This window comes from Erythrolamprus reginae, chromosome 13 (genome assembly GCF_031021105.1).
Source record: "Erythrolamprus reginae isolate rEryReg1 chromosome 13, rEryReg1.hap1, whole genome shotgun sequence".
NCBI classification, from domain to species: domain Eukaryota; kingdom Metazoa; phylum Chordata; class Lepidosauria; order Squamata; family Dipsadidae; genus Erythrolamprus; species Erythrolamprus reginae.
In genome coordinates, this window is record NC_091962.1 from 11,698,156 (window position 1) to 11,712,544 (window position 14,389).

The 14,389-nt window shown below is 49.3% G+C and overlaps 1 protein-coding gene across 1 annotated transcript in view; it reads right to left on the bottom strand.

Annotated features, from left to right (window-relative positions):
* UBE2Q1 (ubiquitin conjugating enzyme E2 Q1) overlaps positions 1–14,187 on the bottom strand; it is a 15,771-nt gene extending 1,584 nt beyond the window's left edge. The window contains exons 1-12 of the mRNA XM_070766023.1: positions 13,960–14,187; positions 13,005–13,105; positions 12,773–12,883; positions 11,990–12,038; positions 10,893–11,033; positions 10,494–10,578; positions 10,043–10,103; positions 6,588–6,678; positions 6,434–6,492; positions 5,625–5,673; positions 5,404–5,499; positions 3,157–3,223 (exon numbers count right to left, since the gene is read on the bottom strand). Coding sequence (XP_070622124.1) covers positions 3,157–3,223; positions 5,404–5,499; positions 5,625–5,673; positions 6,434–6,492; positions 6,588–6,678; positions 10,043–10,103; positions 10,494–10,578; positions 10,893–11,033; positions 11,990–12,038; positions 12,773–12,883; positions 13,005–13,105; positions 13,960–14,172 — 1,123 coding nt within the window. The 5' untranslated portion in view covers positions 14,173–14,187. The remainder of the gene's footprint in view (positions 1–3,156; positions 3,224–5,403; positions 5,500–5,624; positions 5,674–6,433; positions 6,493–6,587; positions 6,679–10,042; positions 10,104–10,493; positions 10,579–10,892; positions 11,034–11,989; positions 12,039–12,772; positions 12,884–13,004; positions 13,106–13,959) is intronic.
* Between the last annotated feature and the right edge of the window lie 202 nt (positions 14,188–14,389).

A 14,389-nucleotide genomic window follows, 5' to 3' on the forward strand; every position in this document is an offset into this window, starting at 1 on the left:
TCTCTGCTTTCTCCTTTTTTTTTTTTTTTTTTTTAAGGGAAGCTCCACCGCCCGGCCGTCCCGTTTTGAAACAGCCGGGGGCTTCTCTGCTTTCTCCTTTTTTTTTTTTTTTTAAGGGAAGCTCCACCGCCCGGCCGTCCCGTTTTGAAACAGCCGGGGGCTTCTCTGCTTTCTCCTTTTTTTTTTTTTTTTTAAGGGAAGCTCCACCGCCCGGCCGTCCCGTTTTGAAACAGCCGGGGGCTTCTGCTTTCTCCTTTTTTTTTTTAGGGAAGCTCCACCGCCCGGCCGTCCCGTTTTGAAACAGCCGGGGGCTTCTCTGCTTTCTCCTTTTTTTTTTTTTTTTTTTTTAAGGGAAGCTCCACCGCCCGGCCGTCCCGTTTTGAAACAGCCAGGGGCTTCTCTGCTTTCTCCTTTTTTTTTTTTTTTTTTTTTTGTTAAGGGAAGCTCCACCGCCCGGCCGTCCCGTTTTGAAACAGCCGGGGGCTTCTCTGCTTTCTCCTTTTTTTTTTTTTTTTTTTAAGGGAAGCTCCACCGCCCGGCCGTCCCGTTTTGAAACAGCCGGGGGCTTCTCTGCTTTCTCCTTTTTTTTTTTTTTTGTTAAGGGAAGCTCCACCGCCCGGCCGTCCCGTTTTGAAACAGCCGGGGGCTTCTGCTTTCTCCTTTTTTTTTTTAGGGAAGCTCCACCGCCCGGCCGTCCCGTTTTGAAACAGCCGGGGGCTTCTCTGCTTTCTCCTTTTTTTTTTTTTTTTTTTTTAAGGGAAGCTCCACCGCCCGGCCGTCCCGTTTTGAAACAGCCAGGGGCTTCTCTGCTTTCTCCTTTTTTTTTTTTTTTTTTTTTTGTTAAGGGAAGCTCCACCGCCCGGCCGTCCCGTTTTGAAACAGCCGGGGGCTTCTCTGCTTTCTCCTTTTTTTTTTTTTTTTTTTAAGGGAAGCTCCACCGCCCGGCCGTCCCGTTTTGAAACAGCCGGGGGCTTCTCTGCTTTCTCCTTTTTTTTTTTAGGGAAGCTCCACCGCCCGGCCGTCCCGTTTTGAAACAGCCGGGGGCTTCTCTGCTTTCTCCTTTTTTCTTTTTTCTTTTTTTTAAGGGAAGCTCCACCGCCCGGCCGTCCCGTTTTGAAACAGCCAGGGGCTTCTCTGCTTTCTCCTTTTTTTTTTTTTTTTTTTTTGTTAAGGGAAGCTCCACCGCCCGGCCGTCCCGTTTTGAAACAGCCGGGGGCTTCTCTGCTTTCTCCTTTTTTTTTTTTTTTTTTAAGGGAAGCTCCACCGCCCGGCCGTCCCGTTTTGAAACAGCCGGGGGCTTCTCTGCTTTCTCCTTTTTTTTTTTTTTTTTTTAAGGGAAGCTCCACCGCCCGGCCGTCCCGTTTTGAAACAGCCGGGGGCTTCTCTGCTTTCTCCTTTTTTTTTTTTTTTTTTTTTAAGGGAAGCTCCACCGCCCGGCCGTCCCGTTTTGAAACAGCCAGGGCTTCTCTGCTTTCTCCTTTTTTTTTCTTTTTTTTTTAAGGGAAGCTCCACTGCCCGGCCGTCCCGTTTTGAAACAGCCAGGGCTTCTCTGCTTTCTCCTTTTTTTTTTTTTTTTTTTTAAGGGAAGCTCCACCGCCCGGCCGTCCCGTTTTGAAACAGTCGGGGGCTTCTCTGCTTTCTCCTTTTTTTTTTTTTTTTTTAAGGGAAGCTCCACCGCCCGGCCGTCCCGTTTTGAAACAGCCGGGGGCTTCTCTGCTTTCTCCTTTTTTTTTTTTTTTTTAAGGGAAGCTCCACCGCCCGGCCGTCCCGTTTTGAAACAGCCGGGGGCTTCTGCTTTCTCCTTTTTTTTTTTAGGGAAGCTCCACCGCCCGGCCGTCCCGTTTTGAAACAGCCGGGGGCTTCTCTGCTTTCTCCTTTTTTTTTTTTTTTTTTTTTAAGGGAAGCTCCACCGCCCGGCCGTCCCGTTTTGAAACAGCCAGGGGCTTCTCTGCTTTCTCCTTTTTTCTTTTTTCTTTTTTTTAAGGGAAGCTCCACCGCCCCGGCCGTCCCGTTTTGAAACAGCCAGGGGCTTCTCTGCTTTCTCCTTTTTTTTTTTTTTTTTTTTTGTTAAGGGAAGCTCCACCGCCCGGCCGTCCCGTTTTGAAACAGCCGGGGGCTTCTCTGCTTTCTCCTTTTTTTTTTTTTTTTTTTAAGGGAAGCTCCACCGCCCGGCCGTCCCGTTTTGAAACAGCCAGGGGCTTCTCTGCTTTCTCCTTTTTTCTTTTTAGGGAAGCTCCACCGCCCGGCCGTCCCGTTTTGAAACAGCCAGGGCTTCTCTGCTTTCTCCTTTTTTTTTCTTTTTTTTTTAAGGGAAGCTCCACTGCCCGGCCGTCCCGTTTTGAAACAGCCCGGGGCTTCTCTGCTTTCTCCTTTTTTTTTTTTTAAGGGAAGCTTCACCGCCCATCTGTCAAAATAACAATTTATTAGATTTGTATGCCGCCCCTCTCCGAAGACTCCTAAGTGTAGAATAGAATTAGAATACTTTTATACACACAATTTTCACAAAAAATAAAATACGACTTGCTGTCTTTCATTTTCCTGGCAAAGGATAGAAGGTGGGGGGGGGAGAGAGAAAAGAGAGTAGAATGGAATTAGAATAAAAGAATAAGGATAGAGTAGAATAGAATAGAATAGAGGAATAATTAGAGTAGAGAAAATAATAAATAGAATAGAATGGAATTAGAGTAGAATAGAATGAGAGAAAAGTACAGACACAATTTCCACAAAAAAAAACAAAATAGGATTCGCTGTCCTTCATTTTCCTGGCAAAGGATAAAATAGAATAAAAGAATAGAGTAGAACAGAATAGAATAAAAGAATAATTAGAGTAGAGAAGAAAATGAATAGAATAGAATGGAATTGAATAGAATCAAAGTAGAGTGAAAAGAATGGAATGGAGCAGCAGAGTTGGAAGGGACCTTGGAGGTCTTCTAGCTCAACCCCCTGCCCAAACAAGAGACCTTTCAGACAAATGGCCATCCAACATCTTAAAAACCTCCAGGGCTGGAGAATTCACAACTTCTGGAGGCAAGGAGTTCCACGGATTAATCGTTCTGTTGGGAAATTCCCAGAGTTCAAATTCAACAGGGAGGAGGAGTTTGGAGGCAGGTGGTCCTCCGCGTACGACCATCCCCGTTGTAAACCCAGGCCCCTTACCGTTCTTCTCGTGGATCTGGACCAGGGATTTGTAGGACTGCTGGGCTCTTGTCAAGCTGTACTGATTCTGCGGAGAGAAGGGAGAGTTTGAAAGGCAATTAAAAAAAGGGTTTTGAAACATCCTGGCACAAAATCCAACCAGAGGAGCGGGGGGAGGGGAGTGAGAGGGCATGTCGCAGGGGAAGGCAACAGTCCACCTCGCAGGGTGGTTGTGATGGGGAAAAGAGGAGGAGGAGGAAGCCGAGTTGGGTATGTCCCATTTTTTTTCGTGCAAACATTTATGAACTTTTTCCCACTTTGGGGCATGTCCACCACATGTGATAAAAGGTGCCTAACTCTTTCTTTATATTTCCAACGACGAATTAGCGTTCGAATACACTGATACAGTGTTTCCCAACCTTGGCAACTTGAAGATATTTGGACTTCCAATTCCCAACATTTGCTGGCTGGGGAATTCTGGGAGTTGAAGTCCAAATATTTTGTTATTTTATAGTTTATGTCCTCTCCCGGTCAGCCAGATGTATGTTATGCCCTCCGTTTTTCATAGGCTCTTTAACAGTTCCCTCGATTTTTATTATATTCTAGAAGGTATTTATATCTGTTATGGTTCAGCCTGAGGCCGATCAGGGTCAGAGGAAAGTCAGGAATGGGACGAAGGAGAACAGCATGAGAGCCCGGGGGGGGGGCCCTCTCCCCAGCCAGTAGCTTGGAGTCATTAGGTGATGACGCACAAGCCGTCATTGACCTGCAACAGAGACATTCAGATCAAAGAAAGGAGCAATTAAAGAAGTATTATCAGCACTGAATTAGGAACAGCTGGGCTTGGGTGTGGTCCTCCTTAGCAGGGTGTAAAAGGCAGGCAAACCCTTGAAGCCATGTGGAGTTTTATCAATTGGAGTTACAGTGTCCTGCTTTGTTCTCGACGTCTCTGTTCCTGGCTTGTGGCCCAGCAGTTTGGAAGACCCGTGGGAGGTGTAGGTCTGCTATCTACAGCCTCGTCTTGGCAGCAAGAATCCTCTATTGCTGCATGGACTTTTGCCTTTGTGGATATATCTGAAGATACAGCGTTTTCCTGTTTGTAAGGACATTTTCTGTTACCTGTGTTTTTCTTGAATTTTATAAACTGCCTTTGCCTTTTACCGGTGTGTCTGGCTTCTCTTTTTGGGTTGGTCTTGGCTTCTGGAGTGACCCAGACAGAACATATATCATTTCTGTTCTGCCGGGCTCTCTGGTAGGAGCCTCCCGAAAATTCAAGGGTACAAATTTCAGACACACACACACACACGTTGCTCTGCTTTGTTTTCAAAGGCGTCAAAAATCAACAAGCAAAGTCCAGAAACCAGCAACCCAGGATTCCTGAAGAACTGCGACTCTTCCACAATGGCCAAACCCACATGTTGCTATTTATAGCAGCAGCCCTAATTACTGGAGCCCCACCCAACCACAGGTGGCCTCATTGTCTCTTGTAATAATCCTTCAGTCGTTGTCTCCTACGCATCACTCTACGCATGCGTGGATGTGTCATTAATTCTTGTTCAGAATCCAGGGATGATACAGATGATTGATCTCCTCCTGGGCTGTCTGCCAAACTCCCCTCTTCCCTGTCACTCATGCTTCCTTGGTCAGAGGAGACTTCGTTGGCAGATTCCATCGGGAGCAAAACAGGACTGCGGCATGTGGACGTCTCCCCCAAATCCACATGCACATTCCTTGGGGCAGGAGCTGGACCAGAGCTAACCACAACAATTTAGATATTACTTTTTCGTCTGGGCCTGTCAGAATTTTATCTAATTGTGGTGTATCAGTATCTATACCTGTTTCTTCAATATCCTTTTTGTATCTTGATTTTATTTCATTAAAAAAAAAAACCACAGCGCATGAAGACTCTATAGGCCTGGATGTATTTGTGGGTAAATCCGGGTTTAATGTCAATCCCTCTCAGAACAAGCCAGGTTGGCTGAGATCCAAGATGATGGCTTAAGGCAGGCGGTGGCTTTCTCCTCCTCTAGGGGTCTACTACCCGACAGTGGAAGGGAGGGAGGGAGGGAGGAACGAAAGAAAAAAAGGAGTGGGAAGGAAGAAAATTGAGATTATAGATAGGAGGGAAGGAGGAAAAGGAGAAAGGAAGGAAGGAAATAGGGGGAAGAAGGAAGAGAATTGAGAAAAGCCAGGAAGGAAGGAAAGAGAGGAAAAGGAGGGAGGGAGGAAGGAAGGGAGGGAGGGAGGGAGGAAGGAAGGAAAGCTTACTTTGTTTGCGCCAAACTGGACTCTAGCTTTGCCTTTGACCAGAGTGGCGCTGATCTGCATGATGACCGATTCCACCGAGTAGGCGCTGCTCCAGCCCTGCCAAGGAGAAAGACAAGCGGTCATTCTGGTCAGGAGCAGGCCCTTCTCTCCACCACCCCCATCCCCCAATGATCCCTCCAGGACCTCAACCAGAGGCATGGATGCCCCCACCCACCGCTCACCTGCTTGGTCAGAAGCTCCATGCAGATGGCTCCTCCGCCCAAGACGTACCTAGAAAGAGAGAGAGAGATTTGGGAGAAACAAATCCAAGATTCCCAGCCTGGAACCTTTGCTGTGGCCAAATCCGGCAGGTTTTCCTGAACCACCACCCTGGGAGGTGCGCTGGGCTGAGAGAGGAACTGGTCCAAAGTAACCCAGGCGCCTTTCATGCCTAAGGTGGGACTAGAACTCATAACTCTCCTTAGTGATTGACACAAAGTCACAGAGCTGTCTTTCATGCCTAAGGCGGGACTAGAACTCCCCATCTACTGGTGATTGGCCCAAAGTCACCCAATCAGCTTTCATGCCTAAGGTGGGACTAGAACTCCCTGTCTCCTGGTGATTGGCCCAAAGTCACCCAATCAGCTTTCAAGCCTAAGGCAGGACTAGAACTCCCCGTCTCCTGGTGATTGACACAGTCACCCAATCAGCTTTCATGCCTAAGGCGGGACTAGAACTCCCCATCTCCTGGTGATTGGCCCAAAGTCACCCAATCAGCTTTCATGCCTAAGGCGGGACTAGAACTCCCCATCTACTGGTGGTTGGCCCAAAGTCACCCAATCAGCTTTCAAGCCTAAGGCGGGACTAGAATTCCCCATCTCCTGGTGATTGGCCCAAAGTCACCCAATCAGCTTTCAAGCCTAAGGCGGGACTAGAACTCCCCATCTACTGGTGATTGGCCCAAAGTCACCCAATCAGCTTTTATGCCTAAGGCGGGACTAGAACTCCCCGTCTCCTGGTGATTGGCCCAAAGTCAACGAGAGAGACTCACCCTCCGGAGAGGACGGGCGACACCACTCTTACGAAGGGAGGGTCGAAGGGGAAGTTGTCCTGCGAAGAGAAGGGCGAGAGGGGTGAAACCTAAGAAGGGCTCCCGCCTCTCTTTGCCTCCCAGGTAGCCGGTCCGCCCATCCGCTCGGACTGACCTTGAACGTGAAGTTGAGGAGGATGAAATCCACCCCTTCCTTCTCTTTCAGGATCTGCAGGTCACTGTGCAAGGCGCTGTCCTCATCCACTCTGTGGTGAAAGAGAGAGGCCAAAATAAAATAAAATCTCATTCCCGGCATCCGGGAAGCAACCGTTGTCGGGAAGTCACCATCGGTGGCCTTGCGACCAGAATTAAGTCATCAATTTTCAGTAGCTAAGAGAGACATTGCCAAACCCCTAAATTTTGATTCTGTGACCAGGGGGTTGTGGGTGCGAAAAACAGTCCTGCCTCTCTCTTTTTCAGGACCATCGTGAATTGGAACCGTCATTAAACGAACCGTTGTAAGCTGAGGACCACGTGTGCTCTTTATTTCCTCTCTCAATTTATTTTTATTTTGAAAAGGTTTATCGGTTTAAAAAAAGAAACACAAATGTATACATGGTATGTTATGCAGGGTATGTTTGTGTGTATGTTTGGTTTTTTATAATAAGGGTTTTTTAGTTGTTTTTATTAATTGGATTGTTCATGTTGTTTTACCACTGTTGTTAGCCGCCCCAAGTCTGCGGAGAGGAGCGGCATACAAATCCAATTAATAATAATAATAATAATAATAATAATAATAATAATAATAATACAGTACCATTACAGTATCGTTAGAAAAATACATATATACCGTATTTTTCGCTCCATAAGACGCAGTTTTTTCCCTCCCAAAGTAGGATGAAAAATCAGCGGCGTCTTATGGAGCGAAGCTGCAGGCAGGGAGGGGGGGGGGAGGCGCTGGAGCAGAGGGGGGGCGGCGATATACTCACCAAAAGTGTCCCCCCTCTGTCGCCGCCTCTCCTCTTCCCAACCCTGAAGAGTCGCGCACCGCCTCCCGGGAGCCCAGCCGACTTTTGGAGCCGTTTTGTTTTCAGCTGGGCTCCCAGGAGGCAGAGCGTGGCCGGGTACCGTGTCTTCGCCTCCGCGCGCTGCCTCCGCCCGGCCGAGAACAAAACGGCTCCAAAAGTCGGCCGGGCTCCCGAGAGGTGGTGCGCGACTGTTTCCTCTTCGCTGCAGAGCCACACGGAGGCGAAGACACGGTGCCCGGCCACGCTCCGCCTCCCGGGAGCCCAGCCGATTTTTGGAGCCGTTTTGTTTTCAGCTGGACTCCCGGGAGGCGGAGCGTGGCCGGGCACCGTGTCTTCGCCTCCGTGTGGCTCTGCAGCGAAGAGGAAACAGTCGCGCACCACCTCCCGGGAGCCCGGCTGACTTTTGGAGCCGTTTTGTTCTCGGCCGGGCGGAGGCAGCGCGCGGAGGCGAAGACACGGTACCCGGCCATGCTCCGCCTCCCGGGAGCCCAGCTGAAAACAAAACGGCTCCAAAAATCGGCTGGGCTCCCGGGGGGCGGTGCGCGACTGTTTCCTCTTCGCTGCAGAGCTGTCGGGAAGAGGCGAAGACAACGGCGCCCTCCACTCTCTCTCCCTCTCTTTTTCTCTCTGTTGCCGGCGTGGTGAACGAGAGAGAAAGAGAGAGAGAGAGAAAGGAGGGGAGAAAGAATGAGAAAGAAAGCGAGAAAGTAAGCAAGAGAGAAAGACAGGGAAAGAAAGCAAGAGAAAGAGAGGGGGGAAGAAGGGGGAGGGAAAGACATAGAGGGAGGGAAGGAGGGAGAGAGAAAGAACAAAAAAGAGGGAGGAAGGAAGAGAGAAAGGAAGAGGGATGGAGAGAGAGGGAATGAAAGATGAAGGAAGGGAGAGAGAAAGGGGGAGGGAGAGATAGAAAGGAGGGAGAAGGGGGTAGTTAGGGAGAGGGAAAAGGAAGGGCTTGGAGAAAGGCAGGGGGAAAGAAAGATAGAAAGGAAAGAGGGAGGGAGAGATAGAAAGGAAAAAGGGAGGGAGGAAAGAGGGAGAGATAGAAAGGAAAGAGGGAGGGAAAGATAGAAAGAAAAGAGGGAGGGAGAGATAGAAAGGAAAGTGGGAGGGAGGAAAGAGGGAGGAAGACATAGAAAGGATAGAATTATGGATGCAAGAACTTGCTCATGTGTGATAGCTACTTTTTGGCTCAAAATATTTTTGTTCTATTTTCCTCCTCTAAAATCTAGGTGCGTCTTATCAGCAGGTGCGTCTTATAGAGCGAAAAATACGGTAATCATTTCAAAAGGGAAAAAAAGAAAACAGAAAAACACAGTTAAAAACAAGAGATGTCCTTATTCTCTCTCCACTACCTTATTCTTAGAAACATAGAAGATTGACAGCAGAAAAGGACCTCATGGTCCATCTAGTCGGCCCTGATACTGTTTCCTGTATATTTTATCTTACGATGGATCTATGTTTATCCCAGGCATGTTTCAATTCAGTTCCTGTGGATTGACCAACCTCGTCAGCTGGAAGATTGTGCCAAGCATCTACTACTATTTCAGTCAAATATTTTCTCACGTTGCTTCTGATCTTTCCCCCAACTAACCTCAGATTGTGTCCCCTTGTTCTTGGGTTCACTTTTCTATTAAAAACACTTCCCTCCTGAACCTTATTGAATCTTTTCACATATTTCAATGTTTCGATCATGTCCCCCCCTTTCCCTTCTGTCCTCCAGACTATACAGATGGAGTCCATGAAGTCTTTCCTGACACGTTTTATGCTTAAGACCTTCCACCATTTTTGTAGCCCATCTTTGGACCCGTTCAATTTTATCCATACCTTTTCGTAGATGAGGCCTCCAGAACTGAACACAGTATTATTCCAAATGGAGTCTCACCAGCGCTCTATACAGCGGGGTCACAATCTCCCTCTTCCTGCTTGTGATACCTCTAACTACGCAGCCAAGCATTCAACTCGCTTTCCCTACTGCCTGACTGCACTGTTCACCCATTTGGAGACTGTCCAAAATCACTTCCCCCTAAATCCTTCTCTTCTGAAGTTTTTGCTAACACAAAACTGCCAATACAATACTCAGATTGAAGATTCCTTTTCCCCAAGTGCATTTGGAAACATTAAACTGCAGTTTCCATTGCTTTAACCCCTTATCTAGTAAAGCTAAATCATTTGCTAGATATTCTTACTAATATCTTACTATATTTTATGCAGTTATCCATATCATCTTGTACATATATATTTACATTTATATACATCTTACATTTTTTATGTATTGTGATCTTGTCATCTTAACAGAAATTCTTAATTTTAATTAATTTATGTTGTCATTGGTATAGTTCACCTTTATAAATTAGCTCATCCATAATTCCTCTCTCAATTTTCTTGAACGGCTACTATGTGAAATGCTGTTAAGTCTGTGACTTTTATTTACAGTGATTTTTTAAAAAGGACACTAAGCGAAGCGTCGTTAAGACGAGGACTTCCATTTCAAGAGTTTTTTTGCCCCGCTTTTTATCGCTCCGTTAAGGAGCCTCCTGGATTCGTTTCCATCCGGCGACGGATGGAACACAAAGCGAGTAAACGAAGTGGAATGAGGACTTACTTCAGGAGTTTCACATTCCAGTCGTAGAGGCTGTCGTTCATGAGTTCGACTGCATAGTTTCCTGGGAAGGAGAAGAGAGCGCACAAAGGCCAGGTTGAAGACGCCCCCAACCCCACCCCAAAAATAAGCCCGAAATGAGGAGGTCCCCCTCTAGTGGTGGGCTGCTGGCGGTGCGGGACGCTGTATAGAGCGGTCGTAAAATTGAGGAACAGTTGTGTGTGACCAATGGGTGCATGAATCTCCACGGGAGATTTGGCTTCTGCGCATTTGCAGAGAGCCAAATCTTGCGCAAGGACGCCCCGCCCCCGCATGAGATTTCACTGATTTTCGCCATTTTTTGCTTCCGCGCATACACAGGAAGCTGAGTTTCGTGCCTTGATGCGCCCACCGGTATCGCTAGTGGTGGGAGGTCCTCCACTGGTCTCCTCCCCTCCCCGCCCTGGATACTCACCACCTTTAAAACTTGCCGATCGGTAAATATCCCTGAGTTCCTTCATGAGCCGGTCGGTGGCCTGCACGGAGCCCGAGACCGCTCCCTGGCAGGGGAGGAGAAAGAGGGGACTGTGGATCGTCGATCGGGAAGGGGAGGGCTCCCAGATGTCACTTGGCGGGTGTTGGGGACTCCCAGAGGTCATCTAGTGGCCTCCAAGGGGTAGTCATTAAGCGGGGGAACCCATTTTAAGTCCTTTTCAGCGCGGTTGGAACGGACACTAAGTGAATGGTCATAAGTCTGGGACCGCCCACAGTGCAACAGGGAAGTGTCAGGAAACCCCCCACCGGGATCGAGTCCTGCCTACACCCTCCCCTCCCCCAATGTCCCCCCCCGCCCTCCCCCCCAGGTGACACGTACATTTAAGTAATCTTGCCTCTGATTCTTTTTGATTTTCTCAAGAATAGCCAAGTTCTCCTTGCCGATCCCGTCGTCCTCCGCCTTCTTCCCTTCCACCGGCTCCTCCTCCTTCATTTCGTAGTGGTCCAGCTCTTCTGTGTCCTGGGTGCGAGGAAGGGAGGGGGGGGGGAGAGGGGCAGAGAGAGAGAGGAGGGTGTGAGTCAGCCCTTCTGGCGGGAATTGGCTCAAAGCAGGCAGGGCTTTTAATACTGTAATTCCCCCTCCCACCCCATTAGCTCTGGGGCAGGATGAGATGTAGGCAGACAGATCATAGACAGACTTATAGATGATAGACACACAGAGAGACAGGTATAGATTGTTATAGATGATAAATAGATAATAAGACAGGATAAATTGCATGTTGACTGGGTGGATGAATGGATAGATTAGATAGATAGATAGATAGATAGATAGATAGATAGAGATAGATAATAGAGAGATAGAGAGATAGAGAAAGAAAGAAAGAAGATACACAAATATAGACATAGGAAAATGAGAGAAGATAAGAAATGGATGGATGGAAAGAAAGAGAGAATTATACATACATAGATTAGGAAATAATGCTAGAGAAGATATAGAGAGATGACAGAGACATAGATTGATACAGACAACTAGCTATAGATTAGGAAAGAGAGAGAAAGAGATAGATAGATAGATAGATAGATAGATTAGATAGATAGATAGATAGATAGATAGATAGATAGATGGATGGATGGATAGATAGATATAGATAGATAGACAGACATAAACAAACAAACAAACCTATTGATATAGAAATATAAACAGATAGACCTAAATTAGGAAAGAATGACAGAAAAAATAGAGATAGATGATAGATATACACAGAGAGATGACAGTTTTTGTCACTTTTTCTTTTGTAAACACCGGCACACATTAAAAAAACGAAGACAGCGTATAACTATTAACACATACGCACATAGACATATATAAGCTACACACACACGTATACACACAGAGGGCAGCCAATAGATTTAACAAATAAATCATATACAAATAAATTTGGGGGCAAGACTCTTGGGAGGAGAGGGAGGGGGTACCTCGGGCATTTCCTCGTCTTCCTCTTCCGAGGACACGTCCTCCTGCGTACTCTGCGGACAAACAGAAAGGAGATTTCAGACCCCACTGCTGGAGGGATCCCATTTCCACCAGATCTCTCAAAGCCAGTCTCCCCAACGGGATCCGTGGATTTGAGCTCGGCCGCCGGGATCTCCCTGCCGGTTCCAGACTCCAAGGGGCGATCGGCCAGGCCGTCCTTCGATTTATGGCCACAACATTCAGCGAGACCGTTAAAAGGAGGGTGTTTCGTCCCCTTTTTGCGACCTTTCTCCCCACTAGTCGTTAAGGGAATTGCCGGAGTTTAAATGACTAGAATCACGGCTGTTAAAAACGCATCTGGCTGAATGGACTTTGCTTGTCGGAAAAGGACAGTGCGGCCGTCACAAAAACGAGTCAGTTGAATCACTTTATAATATGTAAATATTGCTCTTGAGTTAAAATGGTGTATAGAAAATGTGCTCTCATTTTGGTGGAAGGGTATGAATGTTGCAGTGGGCACTTAAACACGGAGCACATTGTTATAGGTTGTGTGGGTTCCGATATTATAAAAATTAATAAAAATAAAATAAAAACGAGTCGGGTGCCATGCGACTGAACCCTGAACTGCCGTTAAGTGCGGAAAAACAAGACGATCCCGTTCCTTCCGTCTCGTCGTAACTTCGGACGGTCACTAAAAGAATCGGGGGCTATCTCTGGATGCAAAGCCTGAGTCTTTCTTTCCCACCTCTGGGAGAGGGAGGGGCTTCTAGGGGGGAGGACGGGACTCACCTGTTCCGCAGGTAAAGGCTGGGTCCAACATCTCCACGTCGGGATGCTGAGGAAGGTTGTAGAGTTTGCAGAGGTCGGAAATGATGCGTTTCAGGGTGCTGCAGGAGCTGACGGACAGACAGGGACCCGGGAGGCGTCAGGGCCAACTCAGTCTCTTTCCCCCCACGAGTCAGACTTGAAGCTAGCCCCCCCCCCCTCCAATGTCCGTCCCCCCGCTCGCTCACCAACGTGTTGCCCTTCTTTACTTCGGCCAGCCTCTCCAAGACCGCGGCCAGGTTGGGGTCATCGGATTCCACTGACCAGATGGGGGGGACTGCCGGATAGGCCTCCTGGGGGGCACAAGGGGGGGAGATCCCAGGCCAAGCGGGGGGGGGGGGAACAAGGGACAGGAGGAAGAGGATGTGATTAGATTATGATTAGAGTTGGAAGGGACCTTGTAGGTCATCCTGTCGCCCCCACCCCCCCTTGCCTACAGATCCCATCTTGTACCCCCCCTGCGCATAAGCAGGATGTTTGGGGGGGAGCGATTGCAAGGGGCCACAGGGAGATGGGAGGTGTAGTCCAAGAGAGTAGGAGGTGGGGGGTTGCAGGAGAATGGGAGGTGTAATCCAAGAGAGGAAAAATGGGAGATATAGTCCAACATAGGAGAGGAAAGTGGGAACTACAGGCGCATGGGAGATGTAGTCCAAGAGAGAAATAGAAGGTGGGGACTACATGGAAGAGGAGAGGGGATACTGGGATGGGGAGATTAATTGGAGGAAGTGGGAGGGTAGCGGGTGGCAGGAGGGGAGGTGTAGTCCGAAAGGGGAGGGATGCGGGCATGGGAAGTGTAGTCCATGGGAAGAGAGAGGGGAGGTTTCAAGATGGGAGGTGTACTCCAAGAAAGGAGCAGGAGGGGATCTCGGTATGGGTGGTATAGTCCAAGAGAGGAAAGGAAGGGGATGAAGAGATGGGACCTGTAGTCCAAGGGGGGGAAAGAGCAGACCCCCCATCCAACCCAGAGTTTCCTTCCTCCTCTCGGGCTGAAATCTCAGGCCCTCCCCACCTTTCCTCGGCCGGGGACGATGGGACCTGGAGTCCCCGCCCCCAAGCCCCGCCCACTCATCCCAAGCCCCGCCCCGCCGCCCCCCCCTTCCCTCAGGGAGCGACAGGAGGCTCCTCCTGTTGCTGCCCCCCCCCTCACCGTGATGTTGCCATGGATACGGACCGGCCCTCCTCCGGCCGGCCCGGGCAGGAACTCGCAGCCCAGCTCGTCCGGGGAGGCGCGGGCGATGCGGAAGCGCTCGTGGCCGCGGTGGAAGATGGACTCGAGCAGCCGCAGCTCCCGCCTCAGCAGCGCGCGCCCCGGCCCCGCCCCGCCAGGAGGCCCCGCCCCGCCCGGCCCCGCGCGCTGCATCGTCCCATCGAGCGGCCCGCCGCCGCCGCCGGGGACCCCCCGCGTCCCCCCACACACCGCAAGATGGCGGCCGGGAAGGGCCCCACAGCCGGAAATGACGCCACGCCGCACGCCGCGCCCACGCCTGGGCGGCGCGCGCAGCCCCAACCGGAGGAGGGAGGAAGAGGCGGAGAGAGCAAGTGGAAGGGGAAGGCCCGATTTAGGCCTCTAACGCGGC